This window comes from Crocodylus siamensis, chromosome 4 (assembly GCF_052110815.1).
Source record: "Crocodylus siamensis isolate JL-2025a chromosome 4, ASM5211081v1, whole genome shotgun sequence".
In the NCBI taxonomy this organism is placed as follows: domain Eukaryota; kingdom Metazoa; phylum Chordata; order Crocodylia; family Crocodylidae; genus Crocodylus; species Crocodylus siamensis.
Genome location: NC_143398.1, coordinates 68,463,080 through 68,488,001, shown reverse-complemented (window position 1 = coordinate 68,488,001; position 24,922 = coordinate 68,463,080). Strand labels below are relative to the sequence as shown.

The 24,922-nt window shown below is 38.9% G+C and overlaps 1 protein-coding gene and 1 long non-coding RNA gene across 5 annotated transcripts in view; one reads left to right on the top strand and one right to left on the bottom strand.

Annotated features, from left to right (window-relative positions):
• Nucleotides 1–22,427, top strand: part of LOC149865838 (uncharacterized) — a 28,364-nt gene extending 5,937 nt beyond the window's left edge. Inside the window, exons 3-4 of one of the 2 annotated variants that reach the window (XR_016441798.1) lie at nucleotides 12,461–12,577; nucleotides 17,952–22,427. This is a non-coding gene — a long non-coding RNA (uncharacterized LOC149865838). Of the gene's footprint in view, nucleotides 1–12,460; nucleotides 14,674–17,951 lie in introns of those variants that run through there. The other variant, XR_016441797.1, reaches the window with a different exon arrangement.
• Nucleotides 2,242–24,922, bottom strand: part of CNOT2 (CCR4-NOT transcription complex subunit 2) — a 115,016-nt gene continuing 92,335 nt past the window's right edge. For all 3 annotated transcript variants that reach the window (XM_090042528.1, XM_090042529.1, XM_090042527.1), the window contains 8 exons: nucleotides 24,359–24,483; nucleotides 22,721–22,841; nucleotides 22,452–22,608; nucleotides 17,123–17,184; nucleotides 16,972–17,021; nucleotides 15,697–15,797; nucleotides 14,936–15,080; nucleotides 2,242–3,378 (listed from right to left, as the gene is read on the bottom strand). In XM_090042528.1, coding sequence (XP_089898654.1) covers nucleotides 3,292–3,378; nucleotides 14,936–15,080; nucleotides 15,697–15,797; nucleotides 16,972–17,021; nucleotides 17,123–17,184; nucleotides 22,452–22,608; nucleotides 22,721–22,841; nucleotides 24,359–24,483 — 848 coding nt within the window. In that variant the 3' untranslated portion in view covers nucleotides 2,242–3,291. The remainder of the gene's footprint in view (nucleotides 3,379–14,935; nucleotides 15,081–15,696; nucleotides 15,798–16,971; nucleotides 17,022–17,122; nucleotides 17,185–22,451; nucleotides 22,609–22,720; nucleotides 22,842–24,358; nucleotides 24,484–24,922) is intronic.

Here is a 24,922-nt window from a genome sequence, read left to right as displayed (position 1 = left end):
TATGCAAGTATTTACCAGGCCCAAGGCCATCATAAAACTAAAACAAAATTCAAGTGTTAAGGCTGATGGTCTTTTATTATTATTATTATTATTATTATTTTAAGGAGCGGCACTTATGATATGGTTGTTTTACTATGAATGTTCTCCTTAGGAATTTTCTTCAGTCAAACCAGTAATGACCATTTAAACTGCTCTTAATAGGGTAGCAGTTTTCCAAATACACTGGAATAGTTCATCATCTGTTTAAAAAGGTAAATAAAAGATTTTTAATAAACAGTAACAAACTATAACTACAAGAACATCTCTGAAATGCTCCCAAGATTTAAGCACTATCAATTTTAAGTCACTTTAATTTTACCTTGCATACTGTATTCAGAGACTATATGCAGTTAACAAAAGGACAACTTAATTGAAAACATTTTAAGTGCTTATCAAGTGGTTGCTCGGAGAACAACAACAACAAGACTATAAAAATCACTTAAAGAAGTCCATGTTAATTTATGTACAGGTTTATACAAAATAAAATGTAACAATATTTTGTTACATTTAATTGGATAGTTTCCTATATCAATTTATTCACTAAAATTATTTAAGGTGTTTTCATTAATACATATTTTTTGAAAACAGCATTTGGGTTTTAACTAAGGAGATATATATTGTTCATGTAGTATTTCAGATGTTATATCTTTCGTTATATATTTTAAGTTCTCTTGATTTGAAGCAATATAGCACAAAATAAAAACCTGAGTTTCAGGTAACCCTTATTTGATTACAAGGAAATAATAAATAAAAAGAGTCAAACCATTTTTCCTCTTTGAGGGGGACAAGTAATTAGTTCCCTGGTAACACTTAGACACTTTACTTGAAAATACAGCTTAAATGCATCAAGCTTTTCAACTAGTTTAATTGAATGCAGAGGCTCCACAAAAGTTACTCTAGGGCAGTGTTATATCCTTAACTCCAGATTAAGAATTGTTTTTTAAATGTTTTTCTATGCTGAGCAACATCTATGGCTTTAAATTTGTAAATTTAACTAATACTATCTTGTTCCTTATTCTGTCACCATTCAGCTCACCAGACCTTTGATGTTGTTTCAGAAAAAATATTAGACCACAAATCATCTCTGAATTAAAATTAGGATACAGGAATAATAAAAAAAAATACTGAAGTTCAAGCAGGCCTTAAAAAACACATGTGAGAATTAACTCATCATATTTTTTGGGAAGTCATTCCCTTTAGTTTGCTGTTTTTTTTTTCTTGTAATAGTCAAATATATTATTGTTTTCTAAAGTGGGGAGGAAGGGGAATTGCACAACTGTTTTTTTTCCAGGAGTGCTAATCACCATTACTGTTATAAACCAGCGCTTTTCCTTTGGGTTGAGAAAGTATTTTGCTTTAAATAATAAAAAGCTGATATAAAGTAGTTTTATATTTTTATGTCTCTCTTATCTCAAAATACATATAAAATGTAGAATTTAAAGTTGCTATACACCTGATACAGAAACACAGCAATGTCATTATGGTCAATTTCCAAACATTATTTGATAAATGCCAACAAACTGTTTTGCACTACATAGAAAAATAGGTTAAAAACTAAAATAAAAAAAAAAAATCAAGATTCATTGACATTATTTTGCTGTCTTTTCTTGCTTTGGTAACTTCAGGTATTTTAAACAGTTAGCATCATAAGATGGAAAATAGTTCACAAGTAGTTGAATGGGAAATATAGCAGTCACATCAAAATAAGGGACACTATCCAGATGGTTGTTTTTTCCCTTCGTTAGTCAGAGATCAGTTACCGTGCTTGCCTGAAGTGGTGTATTCAATGTTTCTTTGAGGTCGGAAGCTCAAGTTGTAATAATATGAATCAAAAGGAAATGTATCGCTGTTTGAAGTGATAAAATATCAGCTTGAAGGTAAGCTGTGACTGGTATTAAATTGCAAAGAGAAAGTTTTAGAGCATCATTCTATTTCAAAATATTACCCAACCCCATTTGTAAAAAATAATTTTCTATTTTGTATTAGTTTGTTTAATATGAAAACAAGATGGACCAAAATATTTGGCCTACTGTAGATAGGTATATAATCTCTTAAATTACTTGTCAGCAGCAAAAAGACTCTTCAATGTAAGTGTCTTAACCACTGTACAGCTTGATATTTAATACTTCAACAGGTATTTTTCATTTTCATTGTTGAAGAAATAATTTCACAATCTCAAATCAAAGTCAACACTGCAGTGAGGAGAGCTTTTCTACTTTATTACAAAGAGAAGAAGCCTTTATGTGGTCAGAAAATACAAGATTGATCTTTTTTTTCTCTTCCTATGAAACGCTGCTGTTCAAACAGCCAGAGTGAATTGTCTCAGTTCACTTCTTTAAGTCCCATCACATTCACTTGGGTATGGATGTCCTTGGCTGCTGAAAATCTGGCCCTTTAGTGCACAGGGCGACAAAGTAGTCCCCTGACCAGCAGTTCCAGAATGTCCCGTTTTCATATATTGCATCCATGCACACCTCCTAAAAATGAGGTACAGCAGGGCAAACATTTTCCAAAATAGATGTCATATATATAATATATACACATTCGTACATACATACCTTTATTCATGTGATGTCCAAAAATTTAAAAAAAATGTACACATTTATTACAAAATCGTAACAAAGACTGGACAGTGTTTTGCTCATTCTGGAAAGATGAAGCTCAGTAATACACAACTCCGGACAACTAACCAGAGGTTGTGGCAATATCTTTCTTCTAAACAGTCAGATATTCTTGCATTAAGCTTGGCGAAAACTGCCTTTCGAAAACAGAAGGGGAAGTAAAATGAAGGAAGCAGACCTTGCTCATCTTTCCAAATGAAATACGAGAAGGATCTTCACATAAAAATGCACAAACATTTTTTATTACCAATAGTGCTACAATGAACAATGCAAATTTTGTTGTCTAATTTTTTGTCTTTTCCTTTTTTCTTTTTTTTACATTTTGGAAATTAAGTGGTAAATTTTTGTCAGTGTACTCGCTCGTCTTTACAGACCCAAGCTTGTCTGCTGGCAAAAAATAAAAATAAACAGAAACAAATTCAGACCCTGCTCAAACTAAAGAAAAACAAATGACAAATTTAGTTGTTGGGCAGCACATAATTAGTAAGGCAGGACCTCAAATGGTGACCCTTTGCATGAGCCAATTGCCAGATCCTCAAGGAATTAAAACCAGGATGCCTGAGCCACATCAGTTCTGCAGTTATGTTGAGTATTGTGCTGAGACAGCCATACCCCAAGAAAAGGGAAGTCTTTAGAAGGCTTGCTGAGCAGGGTTGTAGTTGAAAGTTGATGGCAGATGAGGCCTTTCTTCTAGTTTGTCATATTCCAGATGGAACTCCTACAATTAAACAAAAAGACAAAAACCTTTAATTACTGGTACTTTCATTTATACATGGAAATATCTGTGTATACTTAACAATTTATCTTATATTAAAATGCTGCTTTTACAAGTAATTTAAGTCCTAGCTTACTAATAGGGGTAATATAAAGCTTGCTTAGTTTGCAATCACAGATTTTTTAACATGCAAGGTAGTCAGTATGCTTCAGTGCTGTCTGTAATGGTGCCATCTTCCCCATTTTTTCCAGTGGTGATTAGCCTCACCAGCTGAGTTGCGAGCACTTAAACAGTTTAGCACAGAGCCAGGATACAGTATGCAAGTAAGTCATTAGCAGAACTTTAAACAAAGCATTTAACACTTTAAAAGGAGCTTTATGAAGACCTATTTTAGATGCAACACCACTCAAGTTTGGAGGTATTTTGGTGCCAGCTGTTAGATGAACTCAAATTAGTTGGAAAAATCACAAAGCCAGGGTTCTCTTTTATGACATTAAATACAAAGGCAACACACAAGCATATAAAGAGACCATTTAAATCAATTTAACAATCCCAGATCTAATAACTCCTGTATCCAGTTTTGCATATTCAGATTTAGTCAGCCTTCCTTTACATTATCTGAGCCACTGGTAAAAGCCTGACTATAATGAACTTTGATGATGTGCCATTAATTTCAAAGCACTTAATAAACTATTATGATGAATGTTGGATCTCAATCAACATACAGAGATGCCAAATAGATACTGATTAATAAATGGATAGTTCTCTTCCTTGCTAATACAATACCTTGAATTATTGCTTGAGGATGTTTAATATGTAATAAGTATAAACATTTTAGTCATTTAGCTTAAGAATGTATTTTGATGCATTTGTTAAGAGAGAGTTCAAGGATGCTTACTGTTTGGGTATTTCTTGATACTTATCTTGTGATCTTAAAACTTTTAACAACTTTAATTTCTTCCCAGGATCATAGAATCATAGAAGTAGGGTCGGAAGGGACCTTGTAAATCTTCAAGCCCGACCCCCCGCCCGGGCGGGAGAAAAAGACTGGACTCAAATGAGTCCAGCCAGGTAGTCATCAAGCCTCTTCTTAAAGATCCCCAGGGTAGGAGCCAGCACCACTTCCCTAGGAAGTTGGTTCCAGCTCCTAGCCGCCTTAACTGTGAAGTAGTTCTTGCGGATGTCTAATCTAAATCTACTCTCTAATAACTTGTGTCCGTTGTTCCTTGTCATGCCAGGGGGCGCTAGGGGAAACAGCGTCTCCCCTAAACCCTTCTGGTCCCCCCTTGTGAGTTTATAGACAGTCACCAGGTCCCCCCTCAGCCTTCTCTTGTGAAGGCTGAACAGGTTCAGGTCCCGCAGTCTTTCAATGTAGGGTCTGCCCTGTAGTCCCCGGATCATGCGGGTGGCCCTCCGCTGGACCCTTTCAATGTTGTCCACATCCCTCCTGAAATGGGGCGCACAGAACTGGATGCAGTACTCCAGCTGTGGCCTGACCAGCGTCGCATAGAGGGGGAGGATCACCTCCCTGGCTCTACTTGAGATGCACCTGTGGATGCACGACAAGGTCCGGTTAGCCCTGCCAACCAAGACCTCGCATTGTCAGCCCATGTTCATCTTGGAGTCAGTAATGACTCCAAGATTTCTTTCTGCCTCCGTGCTCTCAAGAAGGGAGTTTCCCATTCTATAAGTGTGCTGCTGGTTTCTACTGCTTAAGTGCAGCACCCTGCACTTGCCAGTACTGAAACGCATCTTGTTTATGTCAGCCCACTCCTGTAACCTATCCAGGTCTTGTTGCAGTCTTTCCCTCCCTACTAGTGTGCTCACCTCACCCCAAATTCTGGTATCATCAGCGAATTTAAACAGGCTGCATTTCACCCCGTTGTCCAAATCGCTGATGAAGATGTTGAACAGCGCAGGCCCCAGGACCGAGCCCTGGGGGACTCCGCTGCCCACTTCCCCCCCAAGTCGAATACGACCCGTCCACCACCACCCTCTGAGTACGACCCGTGAGCCAATCTGCAATCCATCTGACTGTGTAGGCATCAATGCCACAGTTGCCTAGTTTTTTAATGAGGATGGGGTGGGAGACAGTGTCAAAGGCCTTGCTGAAGTCTAGAAAGACTACGTCCACGGCAACACCTGCATCCATTGCCTTTGTGACCTGATCTTAAAAGGCATTGGTCTGACAAGACCTCCCCCTAATGAAACTGTGCTGGTTGCCCTTGAGCATCATCCCTGAAGCCGGCCCATCACAGATGTGCTCCTTGAGAATCTTCTCAAAGAGTTTCCCAAGGATAGAGGTAAGACTGACGGGCCTATAGTTGCCCAGGTCCTCCCTCTTCCCTTTTTTGAAGATGGGAACCACATTAGCTATCTTCCAGTCATCTGGCACCTGGCCCGAGCACTAAGAGTGCTCATAGAGCCATGTCAAGGGCCCTGCAATAACCCCAGCTAGCTCCCTCAACACCTTGGGGTGGAGAGCATCTGGACCCGCTGACTTGAACACGTCCAGCCCCTCCAGAGGCTCTCTAACCCGGTCCTCCCCAACCTGAGGTCTGGAGGCGTTCCCCTCGAGTCCATCTGGCATCCCAGCGGGGAAGTCCCGGTCCCTGCACAAGAAAACGGACATGAAGAATTGGTTAAAGAGTTCCGCTTTCTCCTCTGGCGCAACCACCAGATTGCCCAGCGTACCCTGCAGGGGCCTCACATTACCCGGTGCCTTCTTCATCCTATGTATTTGAAAAAGGACTTTTTATTATCCTTGATCTTGGACGCTAGTCCTAGCTGTATGTCCGCCTTAGCTTTCCTGACAGCCCCCCTACAGGCCCGAGCAGAGGAGGTATACTCCTCTTTGGAGACAGCACCCCAGTTCCACTGGGTGTACGTCACCTTTTTGGCAAGCAGGCATTCCCGGACACCATTCGTGAGCCAGGCTTCCGGGCACTCTTGCCCCCCTTGCTTCTTGTTGGGATGGACTCCCCCTGGGCCCTGAGTATCGTTTCCTTAAGAAACGACCACTCGCCCTGGACACTGAGTTCCCCTGCCCTCAAGGACCCCGGCGCCTCCCCCACTAGTCTCCTCAACTTGTTGAAGTTGGCCCTCCTAAAGTCTAAGGCTACTGCCTTGCTGCAGGCTCTTGACACCCTGCGCTGGAATGTGAATTCCAGCAAGCGATGATCGCTATCGCCCAGGGGATCAACAACCTGGAGGCCCCTTACCAGGTCATCGCCCAATCCCGATTTCTACCATTCTAATTTTTGTGTACTCGCCTTGGGATTTTCTGAATGCATGTTAAAATACACTAAAACAAAAACAAACTATGGGCTTTGCATCATTTTACTATTTCAAGCAGTCTGATACATTTTACTTTCATTCACAAAGTGAATATTTAGTTGAAATGGTTAATTAGGCAACATTCTGTTACCTCAGAAATAACCACTCCAAGTTAAAGAAAAACTTCTATCTTCAACGGTAAGAGTAATTGGTAATTTAGTCCACCTCAAACAAGGAACCTCCTTTGTAAGGTAAACTTGACTGATACAGATCTTCTCTTTATTCGTGTATACTGATGAATACACTATGAGCAGTGAACAAGAAGTCTCACTGTACCATTGTCTGTAGTTTAATATTGTAGCATCTGTTATACAGAAGGTAAATGAAATTAGAAATCAAGTTTGGATTAGAATTAAACAATTCTGACTCAATTCCAGACCTCTCAAACTTTGTTTCACCTTATAGATGCCTGGCGCTAGGAAGATCTTTACTACAGTAAAGAGAATTTAGTTAACAATAAGAATTAAGTGAATTTATACGCCCACAGTTGTCCCTAACCCCAGCAGGATGGGGGAGCAGAAAAATAAATAAATAAATCACAGTAGGATTTGGAAATGACTGCTCATCTGCGTAAGAACCTCATATATTCTTGCTATGGCACCTTTGTTCCACTTTCACTTCCTGGGGACCTTAATTCTGGGTTGAGCTTTAATATATCCAAAAGCCTTGATACAGTGACAGGCCATATCCCAAAGGTTACCTTCCCCTTTTCATGCAGGTGCATGCACGTAATGTATGGCAGAGCCCCTTCTCCCTCTCATTCTCCTTTCGCATGGAAAAAGTTCGGCACAGTAACCCTGCTTTTTATTTGGTAAACCACTTTGCATAAAGCAAAATGTACTCTTCAAAATGCTTCTTTCCCCACATTGCATTGCATGGTTCTCAAAGTATCCGTTCTGCACATAACTGAACAATGACCTGCAGGTTACCCTCAAGTCTATGGACAACTGTCTAGGAATTGCTACTTCAACAAAAACTTGGCAAAGGAAAGGATAAATGCTAAGACACTAAACCAGTTTTCTGGAGTCTGGTCATATTCTGGAATGCATAAGTATATGAATTTTCAACACTACATGTGGACAATGGCTGGTTGAAATGAAAAGATAAGATTTAAAGATTTAAGACAAGGAATCTGACTGGCTAATAAGGGTTCCTTAGATCTATATGAATTAAGACTTCCTTAGTGAATCAACTACTTCAAAATATCCACAAAGGTATAAATAATGTAAACATGAACATAGATTTTTTTTCTCAGTCATGTTATTTGTCTCATGTAAGGTGAGGCACTGAAGTGTCCCATATCCAGGAATATGCAAGTTATCACAAAAGAATATGGGCAGGGTGGAATCACCAAACATTCTTTTGGAAACCAAAATTTGGGTATTTATTGCATATAGAACCATAATTACACATATATATGTAATGTTTTTATATCTACTCTGAATTTGGGTATGAACAGCAACAATGAAACTATTCAGGTCCTGCCTAACCAACCTGATTGCCTTTTATGACCAGGTAATTAAATCCTTGGATGATAGTGTCGCCGTGGACGTGGTCTTTCTAGAGACTTTAAGGTGGCCTTTGGCACCATCTCTCACCCCATTCTCATTAATAAATTAAATGACTGTGGCATTGATGCCTGCCTGCACAGTTGGATGGGTAAAAAATTGGCTGATGGGGTGCACCCAGAGAGTAGTGGTGGACAGGTCATACTCAACCTGGCAAGATGCGAGTAGTGGGGTACCCCAAGGCTCAGTCCTTGGGCCCACACTGTTTATCTTCATCAGTGACTTGGACAAGGGAGGTGGAAAACACGTTGTCCAAGTTTGCTGATGACACTAAGATGCGGGGCAAGGTGGACACACTTGAAGGGAGAGAGAGGCTGCAACTAGATTTAGACAGACTACAAAAGTGGGCGGATGAGAATAGGATGGGGTTAAACATACAGAAATGCAGGGTGCTGCACCTTGGGAGAAGGAATCCACAGCATACATACAGGCTGGGGAGTTCTCTTCTTGAAAGCACGGAGGCAGAAAGGGATCTTGGAGTCATTACTGACTCCAAGATGAACATGAGCCACCAATGCCAGACCGCAGCCAGCAAGGCCAGCCATACCTTGTCATGTATCCAAAGGTGCATCTCAAGCTGGTCCAGAGGTGATACTCCCCCTCTATGAGACACTGGTCAGGCTGCAATTAGAGTACTGTGTCCAGTACTGGGCGCCGCACTTCAAGAGGGATGTAGCCAGCTTGGAGAGGGTTCAGAGGAGGGCCACCCATTTGGTGAGAGGGCAGCAGGACAGGCCCTATGAGGAGAGACTTAGGGACCTGAACCTGTTTAGCCTTGAGAAGAGAAGGCTGAGGGAGAACCTGGTGGCTGCCCACAAACTCATCAGGGGAGGTCAACAGCAAATAGGTAGAGCCCTTTTCTCCCCAGCACCACCTGGGGTGACAAGGAACAATGGTAATAAGCTGATGGAGAATAGGTTTAGGTTAGAGATCAAAAGGCAGTATTTTACAGTTAGGGTGGCCAGAATCTGGGACCAACTTCCTAGGGAGGTCCTTGCCCCTATCTTGGGTAACTTCAAAAAGAGGTTAGATGATCACCTTTCTGGGGTCTTGTTAACACAGCATTCATTCCTGCTGGTGGCAAGGGGTCAGGCTAGATGATCTGTTCAGGTCCCTCCTGACCCTAGCTACTATGAAACTATATACACAGTTATCAAGGAAAGAGAAAAGCTGCAGATTGTGTATTAAACAAGAACTGGTTAAATTAATTTAGCTTTTAATTCTGATATGAATGCAGTGATTTTTTTTGATTTTTTTTTACAGTGTTTAATTGAGGAAAAGGATAGGATATTTATGGGAAACACCTAAACATGTGTGTTTATTTCTTTATAGTGATAGGCAGGTGCAGTGAAATCAAATCACTTGTCATGTCATTCTGCTAGCCCATACTGACTAGTGTGTATGCACACACACACAAAATACTAATAAAGCATCAACAGCAAAATGAAATGGAGCTGCTTAGGGCAATTCCTAAGACTATAATGAAACACTGAAAGTTTAGGCTGAATAGGTGTGGGGGGAGGAGAAGGAGGGAGTTTTGATGGCAAAACTGGACTGTGCATTAGTTTGCCAAGGGAAATGGTAGAAGCCATATTAATATATGTAGCTTTAACATCCGTCTGAAAACACTAACACAGGCTACAAAATGAACATGAAGGCCCAAATAAAACTTGGGAATTAAAGAGACCCATAAATTGTGTTTTGCTGATTATACAAATATGTAAATAATATGAACCTTAAATATTAGAAAGATATTTGTAAATGCCATCAGCATTTTTCAAATGTAGGATGAGGATATAGATTTAAGTTTCTCCTGCACAGATTTAAGTTACTATAATGAACCTATAACTCTTATAGACAAAAATGTCCTTAATTTGTTTCTTAGATAATTTCTCACTCTTTAAATGGAGAAATTCCAAAATTTTAGCTGGAAGAATTTAACCAAGACTTCCTGAAAACGTGACACTGTGGGAGGCACTTCCCTTTTCCAGGGTTTGAGAGATTTTGCTGTCTTCTCAGCAGTTCCAACAAAAACAAATATCTAATAAGAATGATTTTGCTTCACCTGCACAGTATAAAACCAAGCCGTCTCTAGCTATGTTGTACTTTCCATATGGAACAGAACAAAAATACATTTATATCATATTTGTAATTAGCGTGTTCTTGATCTTTCTTTCCAAGATGCATGTAAAGTTGAATTCATCATTATTCAAATACTTAGGCTATTTAACTATACAAAGTGAAATCCATTTGATTTTATTTTCATGAACATTTAGGAATCATCTCATTGCTTATTTCATTTTGAATAACTTCTTTCTTCAGACTGTTAAAGTAAATGTTTAAGCAAAATCCATTCTTTATTAAATGAAAGCTCTTTTCTTTTTCATGAATACGACTGCTTAATCTAGCTTTATTAGATTCTGTTGAAGTCAATCTAGGATATTGTTACAAAAAGGTTATTAAACTGCATGTGTATTCTATAGTTTTACAAACTGTGCCTGTCTTTTAGTAATATAATCCAAATAATATACCTACATTTCATTTAATCTTATCTAGTTACATTACAACCTATTCTTGAATTTAAATGATCATTTGTGCATTTGCAAATATGTATAAAAAAAGACGCAATAAGCTTATATTTGCACAATCTGCAAGTGTACCCGTATTTAGATATGTAATGGACAATTTGATTGCCCTGAAATAACATTAATGAACAGTTAAATGGTAATTAGTAATATGCACTTTTTCTAGAAAGTGATATTTCTTAATATTAGCTAACATTACATTTGCTATAATCACAGTATACTTTAAAAGATATTTTCATTAAAATCATCTTTAAAAAAATGGATTTCCCATCATTGATGGATATGTTCTGTACAACTTTATATATGTACTATCTGGAACTCAAATTTTCTAGCATAAAGGTAAAATACAATATCCTCCACATTAAAAGCAGCATTTAATTAAATAAGGTCTTTTTTTCCTACTAAACCATCTAGAAATTGGCTCCAGATATCAAGGTAAAAAAAATGGCATAAAATTTTTCAAGCCATAAGGCCACATGCTTGATCTCTGCCTATAAATGGCTCCTGCTTGCCACAGATGGAGGGTTCATACACAGCTAACAACAGCAAGCATAGCTAACTAGCTGTTTTTTCTAGAGTTCAAAAAATAAGGTTTTTTCAGAATCTCCTAACCTCTCCCCATCACCCTTAGTTCAGCTTTCTTGCTATATACCATACCAAAACTAAAAAGAAAAATCTTCTGAGTAACATACCAGTTCCCATCCTTGCAAAGATAAAATATGCCTAGAAAAAAAAATGCATTTCCTCTACAGATGGAGTCTGGAAAAGTTAATGCCCTGTCATGTAAATACCTTTCCAAACAACAAGCTATTAGAAGAATTCTAGAAGAGAATGCAGACAAGCTCTTTTCTTCCCCTAACAAGCCCCCAGTTCCTTCTTAATACCTGACAAATTTATATTTAGAACGTGAATAAGGCAGCAGAACCGGTGTGGAAATGCAGAGGCAGTGCATTTGGAGAACAGCTATAATTAATAGTTCTACAGGACACTGCCCGTGCAGAACCCTACTGTGGGAGACTCGCTATGCATATTCCCACAGGAAGGATAAAGAGCACAAGTCAGACTGAAGCAATTGCTCTCTTGAGTTAAGCACCCCTTCTGAATTCCAGATGCTACTCCTTTAAAAAAAATAAGATTCAAGCTCCATGTAATCTAATTGATTGATTCTATTTCTGTTGGCATACAGGGAATAGACACTACAGAGTTTACTATCCCTGGATGCTTGGGGGGGATGGGACACAACAAAACAGAGCTTTACTTTTAGGTTGGCACACCCCTGCACCAAACATACCCAGGAGAGGAACTGTGTCACTTTGACCTGGCTCGCTCAGCATCTGTGTAGCTCACACACTTCAGTGGGGGCTTTGGCACTACTAACAGCAGATTGAATTAGTTGTTAGATAAAAGCATGAAAAGCCCTGCTGAAGCATGTAAGCTATACAGGTGCTGGGGAGCTGGGTCAAACTGAGGCAAGTCCTCTTCCGTTAAGGCACTGTTTTTGTTTTCTTTCCTTTTTTCCATGTCTGTCAGCACCCTTTGTGGCACAATGGGTTAATTCCTTTGACTACATTCATTCTAATTCTGATTTACTTGCAGAGTGTCTGAAAACAGATTTTGATCTACTTATCCAGACTTGGAACTGAAAGTATATGGCTTCATTCAAGAAGTTGAAAGAAGGTGACTTCCAAAATAGTTTTTCCTATCTATTAAAAGGTAATGTATAATTCTTCTCCAAACACCTCCCATACAGCTCTATTAAAAATCTATTGGAGGCTCAAAATACTGATCATTGACTTCAATTTCAAATCCACATTCAATCTTAGCCTCATTTTTGTATTCAGGCATTGAAATTACTTTTTACTTATGAAAAATTGTACAAGGAAGGTTTGCCATTAAGATAGTTAGTAAGGAAATTAGCTTGCCTGTATTATAGCCACTGGTGGGGGCATCTAAGCAACCTGTAACACATATCAAGAGGTCAAAGAGAACCTCCATAAGTTTGAGAGAATTAAAATGTTAATTTCTTAGTAAAATGGTTTTAATAGTCTCATTGATAAAACAGAGAGAAGAAAAGGCTGAATAGCAGTTATATAGTGATCAGAGCTGGTAATTAAATACACTTCAACTGTAAAGACAAACCTCAACCAATTAAGGTCAGAGAAAATCCAATGTAAGGGGAGAATACTGAAAATAATTCCCTTTGGCCTCTGGCCAGGTCTGAAAAACATTCATTTTCAAGCATACAACTGCCTATTTTCATGATTCCAAAGTGCAAAGACATGACTTGTTCTGAGAAGTTCAAAACCCCACGATCTAGCTAGCCAGCAATTAGACTTTTAGGTTGAATGAAAGCATTGCCCTCTAACCTGAAGCAAGAGACCCGAGAATAGGGAAGGATGGCAATTAGAGATTCCTGGACATGACTAATATCCAGAAGTTACATCTGCTGAACCCGTTTCAAGATAAAAGCTGGGCCCTGACCTGCTGAATTTGTTTCAGAGCTTTGAAACAGAAGAAAAAAAGGGATGAAGCAAGTTCTTTCCCTGGTTCCTAAGAAATATCTGACACTAAAGGTTTCTGCCTACTACTAGCAGTTCAAACATTTCTAGTCAAACATGAAACAAACAATGCTGTATCAACATACACACATGACAAAATTAAAACATGTCACTGATTCCCTGAGGGCTCCTATGATTCAATCAAATGCATTCTCTATGAAGAGGATTATTTTCAACTCAAACCAGAGGTAAAGCTGAAGACATCTCTTTTCTGTATGCAACATCCCCAAAGCTACACAGCCTCTTTCTACAGCAGAAGGCAAATTTATTTTTAAGAGTTCAAATAATATGTTGCCATAATATTGAATAAATATCCTCACTACCTGGTCTCTAAAACTGAACAGTGGTGTGAAAAAAAAGCACTTTAAAACTTTTTTTTTTTTTAAATGAACTCTATCATGGCAAACAAATACTAGCAAAGAAAAGGTGTCTTACAAAACACGACTCTTAAAGCTACACTAAAATGCTGTTAATAAATTCAATGAAGTTGCTGACATTAACTCTGTATAGGGAAAAAGTAGCTGCTATTTAATGTTATGTGACGGAACAAAAAGAAATGGGGGGGTTGTCCTTTTTTGTATTTTGGCCCAGAACGATGGATCTGAGTGCATACAAAAACTCAGAAAATGTGATACTTTTTAAAGGATACTGAAGCATGTAAAATACCCACAGTGTGAATCTATTGGAACAAATCATAAAGATTTTTTTAAAAGTGGAAAATAAGAAGTTTGTGCTACACATTCAATTTTCCAAACCAAACAGTATTGGCACACGGCTCCTGAATGGCAAATAGAACTTCTTATTCTTTAGTACAGGAACTAAAAAAAAAATTTGATCCATGTCCTAGAAAATGGTATATACTATATGTCTATCCACCTAGAACAGGGCTCTCCGAATGGTGGTCCATGGATCTTATGTGATCAACCAATGAGTGGTTAAATCATGTCCTGAAGGGGCAGAAATTCTCTAGCAAGGTGAGCAGCAGTGCTATTAAACCCTGAGGCTGCCAGACCTGTTGTGTCAGTAGAGCCAAAGCAAAGGGTAGGGTGGGGTGTGCATGTGGGGAGGGGTTAAGAACCTGCTACAGAATTGCTGGGTTGAGATCCTCACTGTGGACACATTTTGGCAGTGAGGCAAGTGGTAGGAGGGTGATCAGCACACAGGGGTTAACACCACTGCTGCTCAGCCTATTCTCACCTCCCCCGCCCCCCCACAATTTCTTCCCCAGCTAGAAACAGGTTGTGTAGCCCATGAGAAGCCCCAAAGTTTGGATATAGTCTACCACCCTAAAAGTCCTAGAGGAACAAAAAGTGAAATGGGTCTCTTTCCCAATAATGAACCAGAATTTTAAGGAATCCTTAATATTCTCCTACATCTGAGATCAAAATCTGAAAAATGGTGATAAAAGGGAACTTGCTTAAAGGCTGGATCACAAACAGGAAGAATGGATATGCGCAAGCGTGTGCATGCACACACACACACTCTCTCTCTCTGCATAAGGAAAAAGAGATACCTTAGCTACTTTCCTCCAGTTAAGACAGTCAAAGAAGTAATATGTTCCCCTCTCATATGTATTGGTTTTCATTGTTGGCTCCATGCCTGGTGCCCTGGTGATCCATACTCGCTCCTCTTTGTGGTATCTCCAATCTCGATTAAAGCTTTCATTTTTAATTGGGAAGAAAAATAATTTGTTAGCTGCTTTCATTTTAGCACACATACACATGCTTTAAAATAGAAGTTAGCACTTCTACAAAACACCGCAATATGCTTATATTAAAGCATAAATTAAAATCCATAAAACACCAGCTTATCTGCTCTATCATTTTGACTTCCTACAGTTGTTTATTAACCCTTATCCTAATCAAAGACAAAAGTTTTGGCTATACCAGGTAAGAAACTGATCTACTTGCATAGTAAACTTTTTTCTAAGGTTCATTTACTCTCCCTATTTTTGCTGTGGAGTTTTTAAATAATCAATTATAAAAATTGTTGGCATCTATATACCAATTATCCGCAAAGTGTTTTTATAAGCAATACAAAACCCATGAGACAGGCAAATTTTATGCTTGTTTTACAACTGGGTTTCCTTCTAGTCTCCTCATTTTGGAGTAGGTACTAAAACACTTGAGCTGCAGGTATAAGTAGACTGTGCCTATATTAGTAGGATTTAACACTAGAAATTGCTCTTCACTTTGAGCAAAATTTCAATTGTACTACTTGGTTTCTGCAATAAGTTATACTGTATATAAAAACTGGCCAAAAGTTTGAACATACAGTTCTACTGCTGCTAATAGCTGTAATACATCTCCTCCATTCATGTAATAGAGATAAAACAGAAGATCTTCTCCATAGCGACCAAGTTTTATTGCAGCCAGCTGCAAAAGATAAGAAAAATAAAGATGTGAAACCACAAATAGGTGAGATAGCAGATACCATTTAAAATGACAAAAATCATAACACCAAAATTTGCTTATATTGTATAAACCAGAGGTGGCGTGTGGGCCAGATGCAGCCCACCAGGCCATTCTATCTGGCCCACAGGGCCTCTACAAAATTTAGAAAGTGAATATTCATCTGCCCCCAGCTTCCCATCATGCAGCCCTTGATGGCTTGCCAAAACTCAGTAAGCAGGCCTTCGCCCAAAATAATTGCCTGCCCCAATATAAACTGTGTTGCAAAAGGTACGCTAATACATAAAAACACCACACTAATGATTCTCACATTTTCTTCACTTCTAATTAAGTTTTTCAGACAACAGAACTGTTAAACAAACCATCAAGATGGGGATCCTTCTCTCTGCACATATTTTCTGATTTTTACTTTTAAAGGTATTCTTTCATTTACAGTTCCCATGCCATGATTCACATAACACGTAAAAAAACCCCACTGTACTAAATTCTTAAAACATTGAAAGATCTCTTAGAGAACTACAATACATAAGATTTCTTTCTAAATTATCCAAAAATTTCCCATTTACTAGCTAGGGAAGAAAGTGACAGAAGAGCAACTGATGCTACATCTTCAGTTAAGGTAAGCGATCAGTTCAGGTTAAGAAATCTCCATATAACAGAATGCTAGTAATACTACAGTATATGAATTACAGGGGCTTAATTTGGTTTGAAGGATCTGGCATGGGTCACTTTCAAAAGCAGGATACTGGTCTACACTGACTTTTTTTTTTTTTAAAAATGTACAACTATGATTATCTTAATATTTAATCAACCATTCCCCAAATCTGCCCTCACATCTCCAAAGTAAATATAAACTTGTTTTTAAGCTCAAAATATCCAAGAAAAACAGAAAAAAATGGGTGCAGTTGTAGGTCAAATAGATAAAAATGTAAGGCTAGAATAGCCATCGCATATACCTATTAAAGTATTTTGTATGCCACTGTCTCACAGAATGCAAGACTCTACAGAACACTCGATTTAATACAAGATAACTTGAATGCAAATTACTTGTAAACATGTTATCTTGAGAAATATGCTACAAACCAAGTAGCTTCTTATCAATATAAAATTATTATACAGCACAAGAAAGCACACTCACCTTATCTCTAATGTGAATGTTCGTTAAGTATTCAGATGGAACATGGAAGTCTAGATAAGGGAATCAGAATTGACCTAATTGTTAAACCGAGTCATTGATTCTCATTTGCAAATATTAACAAAACATTAAATCACAGCTAATTTTCCCATACCTATGTCTTGAGGTCGACAAGGTGAAGATGCCCAAGGCGATGCAAATTTGGGGTAGAGATTTCTGAAGAAAACAAATTTAAAAGCAATAAGGAACAATATATTCATCCCATTCTCCCCAGACACATTTTTCACTTTGTTTTCAGAAGCACCGACTGACCCACCCGCTTCTACTGTGAGGTCCTACCCCTCTGTTAAAGACAGTGGGAATATCACCATAGAATTCTACAGTGCTGGGATTCCATCTTCTACTGTGCTTGGAATGCAAGTACCTTTGGCTCCAACCCCTTTGAGATGCCCAATTTTACTCGGTAGAATGAAGCACAGTGTAATCGCTCATAACCGTGACCTGCTAATAAACCAGCACCTCTAATTTAAAAGAGTTTTATTTAAAGGAAATAAGGCTTATGCTGGCAGGTCTCTCTCCTAATGACTAAAAGATTTTACAACTTTTACACTTCCTTTAAATTCTAGAAGTGGAATAAAGCACATAAAGAACCATAAAAAGGAAAGGTAGGTGAATTTTAGATTTTGCTTTTATTTAATTCTTTACGTTGTGCATAGAATAAGAAAAACAGGGCCATTATATGGCTAAGGACATACTGAAGAACTTAGACACTGCACCAGTGACTTTGTGATCAACTGAGAAACAATGGAATTTATTAATCACAATCAGCAGGTAGTAGAAAAAGAGAGAACAGTGCAACACAAGATGAAATTTTGTCAGCTGCTGTTTCATTTTAATTATTTGTGACAGTATGATATTATAGCATATTTTGTAAATGAAACTTCAGAATGGTACCCTATTAAATATTTGCATCTTTCTAGCAGGAAGGCATCATAGTAGCTGCTATAAAAATCTCTGAAGCCTGGGAAATTAACAAAGGCTGATCACTTCCCCAGCTGAGTTTTGCTATCCACAGGTACCCAGATCAAGTGGTACTAATTCTACTGCAAACCAACTGCACCACAAGATTGACAACTTTTGCCAGAGACAGACAGAAGAGACTTCAGTGGCAGAGGCAGCTTGTAGGAATGGAAAATGAGCAAGAACTTCCTTGTGTAAGAAGGTGGATTCTAGAGCAAAGCTTCCTTCCAGCCGTTCCATAGCCTCATACCCACCTTCGAGGTCTGCCAAAGGAGACAGAAGAGACCAGGCTTTTGCAAGGAAACTACTTCCCTGCCTCTAACAGGAGAAAAATCAGTCCAAGTGTGAAGCACTTCCCAAGAGTTGAATAAAGGCTCATTTATCCATTTAAATACTACCATAAAAATCAAAAAGGAACACAGATCCATTTCTCCAATCAGTCGAATGAGAAAACCTCAGCAAAAAACAACCACACAGTACAGACCTTTCTTCTAATGTTATCAACCTATCAATGCTATCAGCAAGTTGAATTTAAAGAGCTGATCGCTACCAAATTGTATGATGTCAGACTAATTTAATATGTGCCATAAGGAAGGACTGGAACATTAGGCTATAAAATACATGTAATGAAAAAGGTTAAAATGAGCTGGTCCCCTTTTCAGTTTTGCCCTGCATGATATTGAATGAATGGACATTTAGCTTGACTACTAAAATTAAACCACTCCACAGTGTGGGGGGTACCATTAATTTATAGACATATTAAATATTTTCTATTTTGTTTTCAATCCCCTTATCAATAATTCCTACTATTCTATTGGTCTTTTTGACAGCTGCTGAACACTGGGGGGCTGATGTTTTCAGAGAACTACATACAACAGCTCCCAGATCTCTTAGATGAGTAGTAACAATCAGTGTACAGCTTATGTATGTGCATCTCCAGTTCTCTAGGTCCTACATCTCAGTTCTTTATAGCACTGGTATACAAGTACTTCTACTTTTTATCTTTGCTGCCTTATTTTTACATGCCCCGTTTAGTTGGCTTTTCCTCCAAGTCTTCCACATTCCCTATTCATTCCGCTTTCCTACCTTTTTTGGAAGGCTTAAGAGTTTTTATGACTTTTTATGCAGAGACGGACTGATCATCATCCACACTGGTCATCTTTCCTACAGCTTTCAGTTTAAAGGCTACTCTATCACCTTCTTTATGTACGAGCACTCTGGTACCCTTTTGGTTTAAGAAGAGCCCATCCCTCCTTCATAAGCTTCACCTTTTTCAGAAGGGATACCTAGTTCCTAAAAACCCTAAACTTCTCTCTATACCAGTGGTCACCAGCCAGTGGATCTTGATCCACCCATAGATCTCGGAGCCTCCGAAGCTGGGGTGGGGGGCCCCGAGTGCCTATGTGCATGCACGCACGCACCCCAGGCAGCAGGTCAGTCCACTGGGGAGGGAAGGGGCAGGGGCTAGACCAAGGTCCACTATAGTGAGGGACTGTGCCGCAGGAGGCAGGAGCAAGGTTAAATTGAGTGGGGCCCCAGCTGGGTGGGACTTACCTTCTGGGGAGGCACACCCCCAAATAATTTCTCCTCTGCCTCAATCAGTGCCCCTCCCCCACCTTTCCCTCCTCACAGATTTACCTGCTGGGCAAGCGGGGGACCAGCAGCAGCAGCACACAGTTGATCTTGGGTTGCTTTTAAATGCCAATGGTGATCTACTTAAAGGGACCGGAGACCACTGCTCTATACCATCTCCTCATCCACATATTAAAACTCTGCAATTCTGCCTCTCTCTCTAGGGAGACGCATGGAATTGGAAGTTTTGCAGAAAAGGCTACTGCGGAGTCTTAGATCTTGGTCTTCTCCCTACCAGCCTGGAGTTTAGCCTCCAAAACTTCTCTTACATTTTATGCCACTAATGGTAATATGCATCATGACTAAAGCACTTCTAACAAGCCAACCTAGGAGTCTTGTGAAGTTGCTACATTTTGCACCGAACAGGCAAATCTCCAAGCCTTCCCCCCAAACATCAGACAAAACTAGTTACATTTTTAATAACCAAATTTCATGCTACTAATACCATCTTCCTCTTATAAGCTGAGGTCCTCTCCCAAAAGGGATATTTTGTGGGCAAGAGAATATTAGGATTTCGGCTACAGATTGGTTTCTAGCAAAGAGATCTTCTCTCTCATTCTTCAACTTGCTGTCTCACATCCTGCAACTTTCATCCTTACCAGCACCACTGGAAACTGACGTACTCTGTCCAAAAAGGTCTCATATGCATACCTCTCCACCTCCCTCAAGGGCTCCAATTCAATAACTCTGGTCTGCAGAGACTGTTCTTGGTGCTGAACTGCCAGGAGCTCCTAGCACTATGTGCAAACATATGCCACTTCTTCTTGGGGAAGATAATCATAGAGATGGCTGGACCTGCATTCTGTTTAACTTTTTGGCTTTTCTGCTCCCACTCCCTTCCCAGTCTCCCTGCCCTACTGCCTGCCCCAACAGCTTCTTGTCCTCTTAGTTTTGTTTATGGGGTAGTTCTATCTATAGGGTTTGATTCCCCCCCCCCCAAACAGCATTAAAGGCTTATACCCTTTATGTTCTCCTTCCCCTCAGCCAAAATTCTCTTCACCTGGTCAGCTCACTCTGTCCTAGGGTGCACTTACTTCATACTGGGCTGCTCTGAGCTTGAACAGAACACTCTTACAACTGCCTCGACATGTATACCTTTGGCTAGGCTTTAGTTCCACCTGCCATCTAACAGGTTGTTCACATGGCCACTACAAAGGAGCTGAGAGCCCTCCCTTGATCAAGAAGTCCTATCAAGGTGGGGGGGGACGGGGGACATTCAACTTCCAATGTTCAGCTCTTCTGCAGAGGGCCTGAGAGACATAAGTGAAGTCACCCCTTAGACCAACTTTGGTACTAGCTTAGCCTTTGAGTTTTAAAATGTATTTGAAGAACTGCTTCATTGTCCTTTAGGATAATTGTCTTTTAGGACAATTTATTTTCTAAACCATGACTACTACTCAGTATGTCAAGAGTATCAAGAAAAACCTGATTTTAAAATCCTTGCTGAAATGGGCTTTATTGAGTAAGAAAACAAAAGGTCCACCTGAGCCAGATGGTACCTCGGGAGTGTAGATTCAAAGCACGCTAGGGAGTGATGTGGTTAATAACATGTCTGAGTGCCCTTGGAATCTTCAGTCTGACTGGCCAAGTACCTATATGCAACTGGGTTAAGTGTGGGAACCTGCAGCAGCAGTACAGAACTGGGCTTGAACTCATGCCTCTGGAACCATAGCAAGATCCCTCAACTTCCCTGCCACCAAACCCTAGCAAAATATCATGCAAGTCTCGGAAATAAACCTACTGAGATAATCTAAATTAAATGCAAAATCAGTGCACCACATAAAAGAGCTAGTAAATAGAAAAGATTACACCTCAGCCTAGTACTACTCATGTGTAGTAAATGCCGATTCCACAATTTTCCTCTTTACATTTACCATTCTGAGAAGTGTGAAGATCAGCAAGATTCTTCTGTGCATGAGATGCATCCAGTGCCTTTTACATTATTTTCTATTTTTAATATGTTATATGTCAAGTTAAGCAAGACAGTTAGGTGTCCCATGTCTTTCCCGTCTAACTCACAAGATACTGACCTGGCTTCTAGTTCTACAATCCAATCCAAGTAAAGGACAGACTGTTGTTGCACTATCCCTGAAGCAAGGTTAACATCCAAAGTTCCTTTTTTCCTATTGCTCCAAACTGGCACAAATGGCCTTCTATGCTATACAGTAAAGTTGCTGTGTTAGAGGGTAGAGGCAAGGTTCTGTCACTTCTCACCCATACACATGAAAGGGAAAGTCAGCCCATTTCCCCCTCTCAGGTTCTGCTGATGAGCAGATCATACAGTGACATAAAGAGGCTCTTTACATCATTTACTCTTCTCCTTTGTGATGCCAGAGATCACAAATGACTACATGGAGAAAAAGACAACAACTAACTTACCAGAAGTTTACTCTGAACCTATACCGCTACCCATTTAAGGTTACATTTGGTGCAATACAGCTAACAATACACCTGCCTGGTTATTCAAATGCAATTTTAATTTACAACAAAAACTGTTTCTTAAATGTATATATATCCTCAAGGACTTTAAAAATAATTAATGTATGAAATTAACAGCACACTGCTATTTCCCTAAAGAAAATCTGTAATAAGTTAATGGAATAAGGAAAGCCTCCAGGTTTATTGAAACCATGCAAAACAAGATCTCATTGTGCCCTCCAGCACATTTTGTTTGTCAATGAAGGTTTTATTTTACTGTCACTGCCTTTTCAAATTTAATTTTGCAAAATATCTTGCAGTTTCTATATTTGCATAAGTTGAAAAAAAAACCATTATTACAAACAGCTGCATAATACAAACAAAATTGACAATAGTACCAAAAATAAACTTACTCAGGAGAGTTGAGATTGAGACCTAGTGTTGTTAAATCACTTCCTAATGCAAGATGTACCATTCCTGGATCTGTCTCTGCTGCCCTGATGAATGTTAACAATCCAATCATTCCAAACTGGTCTGTCACCATCCCTTGAGGAATGTTGGTAACCCGACCTGGGAAAGACCAATAAATTCATTCTCTTCTTTCATGAAATAGAAGAATCTTGTGAATGGATTTTCAGAAGGACTTTAAATAATGGAAGGAAAATTAACAAGGCATACATACCATCAGGTAACACCTGGATCCCTTTTTTCTGCTGGTTGTTGTTTTGCGTTGTTGAACTTTTATCTCCAGGGAATTTGGGTCCATCTGCACTAGATGATGTTTTGCCTGATGTATTCAAATTCTATTAAGGAAGAATATTTTGTGCAGGTTAGCATAAAACAGAAAACATAAACCCAACATGGAAAAACTGGTATAAGTAGGATGTCTGAAACAAGTGCTCTATACAGTTATCAACAGGATTATACATGTTACAAAGCTGAAGCCTGATCATATCCCTACAGAAATTAAATAAAATACCATACTACAAGGTTCTTCATCTCTAAATTTTGGTGGTGGGAAGAGAAATGTTGGTTTACTGATCTTAAACTATGATGTCACACTTGTTTTTAATATTTCCTTCATGTACAAATATACCAAGACACAGATGCCCTCAACTTCTCAGGCTTTATGCCTGAACAACACGTAAATCATTTGGGAGTCTGGCACAATGGGTTACTTATTACTTTTGCAAAACTTATAAATCTAAAACGTGTTGTTTCTGGACATTTATCCCCCTGCCCAAATAAGAACTTCCTCCAAATATATAAAATGTAATAATAAAAGGAAAGAATAAACATTGGGAGTAGAACATTACTTAAATTCAAGCTACTGGAGTTCCTAAACATGGGCACAGAAGGAACTTGTAAAACTGCCAATTCCTTGCCAACAGTCTCTCCTCACAAAATGCCCTTCTGAGGTACAGTAACTGACACTCTGGGATAATAACCAGACCCAATTACAGAAGCAAGCAAAACACACCTGACAGGCTTGCACCCTTTAAGACAGACATATAAACACAACATCTGCCAAGGAAGTTGTATAAATGAACGCTCTGTACTGCCACAAACTGCCACAAATTGATCTTCCATAACCATTACTTATTAATTCTACATTATTTATACAGATATATAATCTTGACACAAAACTGTCCTTAAGAGATATGGGTTAGCTCAAATGATACTGCTTGAAATACTCAGCATTGTGCCTCTTCTTACTTTTAGACACCTGGCCCCCAGAGAAGAAACCACAGATTGAGTTAGACATTTACGTTCCCTATATGATACAGTAGAGGCCTCAGAAGTGGATCCACAGCAGCCAGCATGCTAAGCCAGGAGCCAGTTAAGCTAAACAATAGAAAATGCTGATAACATGGCGATAGGTATCCAGGTTGAGGCCGTATTGATCTAGGGGAAAAGGCAAATCAGGACTCATAGTAGAGATGATATTTTTTATTAGACCAACAAGATTTTTGCAAAATCTTTAATTGCAAGCTTTCTGGCACAAACACCCTTCATCAGATATTGGAAAAAAGATTGTAAAAGTTCTCCTAGGTAGAAAGTTCATATTTCACAGGATTTCACAGAGGAGTCAATAGATGGAAAGCTATTCAAGGTAATTTGCATCATCACAGATCCACACAGGAGGTGAAAGGCTCCATACCCGCTATGAACTGAGTGCCCAGAAGAGTTTTCCATCTATTGACTCCTAAATTTGTCATGACTAAGCAGTAGTGTAACTCCATTGGTGTATTACCATTTTTAAACTAAGTTGCCAAAAAAATTTACCACTGAAGGAAAATATGTTTTTATATTTACTTACAGATTTACTGTCATCGTTACTTGATGTTGGATCTTTATAGCTAGAGCCTGGTAATGCTGGAAAATCCTCATTGTGTATCGAGAAGTCCTGGGATTGCTCACTTGCTGGTTTTGTTACCATTCCAACTAGAATCAAAATTAAGCCAGTTACATTAATATTACCATAAAAATATTTTTCTGCCATTTGGTTACACTTTTTTGCATTACAAGTAAGGAATGAAGTGTACCATAAATATAGAACTGAAAGAAAATATAAAAAGAACAGAAAACAACAACAAGACAGCAACTGACTATTCATCAATACAATCCCGACTAAAAATGCTCCTAAGAAAAAAAAAAAATCCAAGAAAGATTTGGGGCTCAATTCTTATCCAGAACAGCTTAATTTTACTACATTTACACTCTGGATTAAAACTCATTTTATCACCACCAACACTCTCTTGCCTATTTGAACACACAAACAAACTCTTCTGAAGATTATCAAAATTGTTTTTAATAATAATAATAAAATAAGATTGATGAAGGGAAGAAAGTGTTTTATGGCTGTAAAAGTATAGATCTCTTT